At 41.5% G+C, this 4,622-nt stretch overlaps 1 protein-coding gene across 1 annotated transcript; it reads right to left on the minus strand.

Annotated features, from left to right (window-relative positions):
• Positions 1–223: 223 nt before the first annotated feature.
• Positions 224–3,675, minus strand: pdcd2 (programmed cell death 2). The gene is made up of 6 exons (XM_060924787.1): positions 3,090–3,675; positions 1,386–1,625; positions 1,143–1,271; positions 972–1,072; positions 685–798; positions 224–477 (listed from the first exon to the last, which is right to left on the minus strand). Exons 1-6 carry the CDS (start codon positions 3,400–3,402, stop codon positions 313–315), a joined length of 1,062 nt encoding a protein of 353 aa, XP_060780770.1. The 5' UTR covers positions 3,403–3,675; the 3' UTR covers positions 224–312.
• Between the last annotated feature and the right edge of the window lie 947 nt (positions 3,676–4,622).

Raw genomic sequence — 4,622 nt, forward strand, 5'->3', positions numbered from 1 at the left:
TACTGTGTCTGTGGTGTGGGTTTTGTTTTTTGAGTTGGTTCATCCACCATTAATACTTGTTTTTTCTTCTTGCTACTTGAACCAACCAGGGGTGGGCTTCCCAAAAGCCTCTTACTGCTAAGAGCATCTTAACTAGGAGAGTGTTCAGTGTGATGCTTGCTCGACCGTTTATCGATGATCTTTGTGCTGTGATACATCAGCATCCCTTAATTGATGTGCTTAATTCTGTGGTGTAAAGAGATTTTATTTTCAGCACAGTGACAAATGACAAGTAACACTGTTGCCAGAGTTAGTGTATATACTATGTGGTAGTTAAACTGCCTGATCCTTTGAGAAGTCTTGTTTCCAGATGAACTCTGCTGAATAGTTGTTGCCTTGGTCACAGCTGGCAGCACATGTGTAGATGGCCAGTGTCCCCCAGTCTATGCTGGCATCTGGTTTGTCCACCTTTAGGTGGTTAAGCAACTGAGGCATGATCTGAAAAATACATTCTAATTTGATTCACGGTTTATAATAATTGCATCCTTGTTCAGGGAGCTGATGTAATAAAGGCACAACTAATATTCTTATGAATAATTAACATTATCCAAAGTTAAATTTAGCTCTTACAATGCTAAAGCTATCTATAAACAAAGACAAGGACACGCACTTAAGCTAAGGATGATAAATTCTGGGGGGGGTTACCTGAAATTCAAAGATTCTGTTGGTGCCACATGAGCATTTCGGAATGTCTTCTTTGCTGGGCACATGTTCAGATGACACCCAAAGTGGAGATCCTTCTCTGCAATATCGCAAGACCTTTAAAAAAAAAAAAAGCCTCGATTTGTCTTTTTTGGGGGGGGCACATTGGGTTAACTTAGTTGGCTAGTATACCCCTGTTTTATGCTGAAATATGTCCTGCCCACCTTTAACTAGCCCAGCTTCGTTTATTAAATATGGATTTATAGGCTATATTCTTAATTACTACTGACCTGATGTGGCTCTGTAGCTATGCGCTCCTTAAATTTCTGAAACATTTTGCTGTCCTGTGATTCATGGAGAGCCATGGACTCTAACTCACTCTCCTCCAAATCTGTGGAAGAGGTCAGCACTGCAACCAAATATCTCGCTTATCCAAATTTTGTTTGTAAATAAATAATTACCTGAAGAAACACTATTTGCTTGCACGAGAGAATTTGAATCGGGTGGCTTGTCCTCCATGACTGAGAATTCTTCAGGTTCTGTTACCAACTCCCACTCAGGAAACAGAAACATATTTACAGCAGAAGAAGCTATTGGTCAAAATGTTATAAAGAAAAAGAACACAAGGTTAAGTATAATGGCTGTCTCTATGCAATGAATACAAGATCTGAATTCCTGGGATATGATCATCTTTCAGTGCTCACGTTCACTACTGCATTCTTTCTTGTGACGCTGTTTCCAGTCAATGGTTTGATGCTCTTTGCTGCAGTATGTGACGCTATGACAGCGAGAACATGCTTTGTGTCCAGCGCAGCCACATAGCCTGCACAGTTTCACTCCTGATCCTAGTATATGCTCATCATCTGCATTGGTGGCAGGCTCTTCATCAGCGGGAGGATCATAGGGATAGAAGTCATTTTTCCTTGGTAACTGGCTTCTATACACTGCAGAAAGGTGATTCATTATATTAGGACAACCTATGCAAGATCAGAAAGTGATAATGGTTCAAATGAATTAACACACTTAAAAGTGTTAAATATTCTTTATAGCCATGATTCTCAAAGGAAGGTCCAGGAAGCATAACTAAGGGGATCATGTGTTTATTTTATTACAGTGGTGGAAATGGCAATAGTTCATCACTCATATTTGATGTTTTGTGAGCTTTTAGAGTTAGTGCTCATAAACCTGTGAGTAGTCATTTGAATTACATGGTCTTAATTCACACCTCAAATTAAGTCTAAAAGTTTTCAATAAGGTGGCACGGTGGTGTAGTGGTTAGCGCTGTCGCCTCACGGCAAGAAGATCCGGGTTCGAGCCCCGTGGCCGACGAGGGCCTTTCTGTGTGGAGTTTGCATGTTCTCCCCGTGTCCGCATGGGTTTCCTCCGGGTGCTCTGGTTTCCCCCACAGTCCAAAGACATGCAGGTTAGGTTAACTGGTGACTCTAAATTGACCGTAGGTGTGAATGTGAATGGTTGTCTGTGTCAGCCCTGTGATGACCTGGCGACTTGTCCAGGGTGTACCCCGCCTTTCGCCCGTAGTCAGCTGGGATAGGCTCCAACTTGCCTGCAACCCTGTAGAACAGGATAAAGCGGCTACAGATGAGAGATGAGTTTTTTTCAATAATTTTAAAAAAAAGTTTGAGTGGAAAGTTTGGATACAAAAGTTATCCAGCTATCCATTATTACTGTACAGATTTAAACTGACAAGGATTTGAACAGTCTGCAGATTAATTAACGCAGTTATGGTAGAGATTTAATTAAACAGTTAAAGAAAGAAAGCACAACTTTATTCATCACACACTTGTGAAATTTCCTCTCTGCATTTAATCCATCTGAAGCAGTGAAAACACGCATACCCAGAGCAGTGGGCAGCCATGCTAGCAGCAGTCGGGAGTCCGGTGCCTCGCTCAAGGGCACTTCAGCCCAAGGCCGTCCCATATTAACCCAACCGCATGTCTATGGACTGTGGGGGAAACCGGAGCACCCAGAGGAAACCCACGCAGACACGGGGAGAACATGCAAACTCCACACAGAAAGGCCCTTGCCGGCCGCTGGGTTCGAACCCAGAACCTTCTTGCTGTGACCGTGCTAACCACTACACCACCCTGAAATCGCTCTCTTATGGTTAGGACAATGGCAGTGAGCCCTTTGGGATCCGAAAGAGTCGACTCATGTCGGTGAGCTAAGAAAATGATCTGACTCACTGAAAAGAGCCGAAATGGTCTGCCAAATAAACCACACACGAAGAAGCCAGAATTTCCATTAACTAGTGCGAAATTATTGTTTAATTAAAAGAACCATCTACCTGGTGGTTGGTTCTTCTGTGGTTTTGCTTTAAACAATATTTCCCGGCACTGTTTTCAGCAGCAACCTGCCGTGTTCCGGTTTCCCTGTCAAAGTAGCATTACCTTTCAAACACTGGTTGTCGTTTGCAGTGTAACACTCCGGTGTCTTGCAGCAGAACACGTACAGTGTCCTGTGAAAACTCCGCTCTTGTCCGATAATAGGGGCATAAACCTGTAAAAGAAACACTGTCGGAAGCTGACATTTCTCACACACGAGCTCGGCAACGGTTGGTAGATTCAGCTGGCTTAGCCAGGCGGGCCTCCCGCCGACTTTACTGGGAAACTGAGCGCTAACGAACTGCCAAGGCTCTGCCTCCTCTAAAAAGCCCAACACAACCCCGCTTTCTCTTTCTGAGTCGGTTCGGTTTTCAGACATCTGTGCAACGTTTAATCTACAGTATCAGCTAACTCTTCAGCATGATGTGCTTTCTTGTGTGTGTCCGTAATAAAGTTCGGGTGAAACAGAAGACGTGGTGAAAAGTGGCCGCGCTGTTGCAGTTCAAACCAGATTTTGATTCGCCTTAAAATGCAAGTTATATAGATACATTCAGCTCTTACAATAACTCTTATATAACCACAGAAATACCGATTTAGAGATTAGTGGCCCGACTGTGTGTTATATATAAACCCGTCTAAAAGATATTAGTGAAAAGAAAAAAGTACACAGGAAAGCACATGCGCAGTAACCACCATGAGGCCTGTCTCGTGACAAGCAATACAAGTAATTCAATCACTGAAGAAGGGGAAAAAACTTAAATTCAGCACATCTGCATCATTTGTAATTCCAGTTCCAAACATGTACTTTGCAATATTCATATAATCATAATATCTGGTCCGTATATCAATAAACCAGTTGTAAATGATATACTCGTACTGCAGTTTTGACGAGTTATATAGGCCACTTTGTACTTGCTTATCTTATATATTGTGTGTTTATTTTTCTTGTTAGTTTCTCATACACTGTGTCTGAAATCACTCACTATATAGTAAGTTCACCATTTTGTAGTGCTGTCCGAATGTATAGTGAGAATTATTACACCCTATATAATTGGCTCAGAGTACCCCACAGTGCACCGTGAAAAGTAGCGCCGATGGTCATTAACCAAGCAATATATCCCATCATGCATTGGGGTCGCGCTGAAAGGAAAAAAAAAAAGTGTGTTGGGGTGAATGGACGGAGGAAGAGACACATTATAAACAGACGTTCAAGTACAGTTAAAGATAAGATAATTTTTAAAAGCTACTATAGAAATAGATAAAATACAAGAATAAAAGTTACAATGCAGAGCGAGGAATTAATCAAAAGCCTCAAATTTGATTTAATAAAAGGCAAAGAAAGTATTCAGCCTTAATTTAAAAGAACTGAAAGATGTAGTAGACACAGAGTACTTTGTATTTATTAATGCGGGAAATACACTCAGTATAATATGTATTTATCACAAAAATACATGCATGTATTTATTATTTTGAAAACCCACCGGACGATTGATCTGGCACGTTTTAATTGGGCGACAGTAATGACGTAATAACAGCACGGCGGCGTAGTGTCCGAAAGTGTTTTTTTTTCTTATTTTTTCCATTTTACCAGTGAGCTCA

This window comes from Neoarius graeffei, chromosome 7 (genome assembly GCF_027579695.1).
Source record: "Neoarius graeffei isolate fNeoGra1 chromosome 7, fNeoGra1.pri, whole genome shotgun sequence".
NCBI lineage: Eukaryota > Metazoa > Chordata > Actinopteri > Siluriformes > Ariidae > Neoarius > Neoarius graeffei.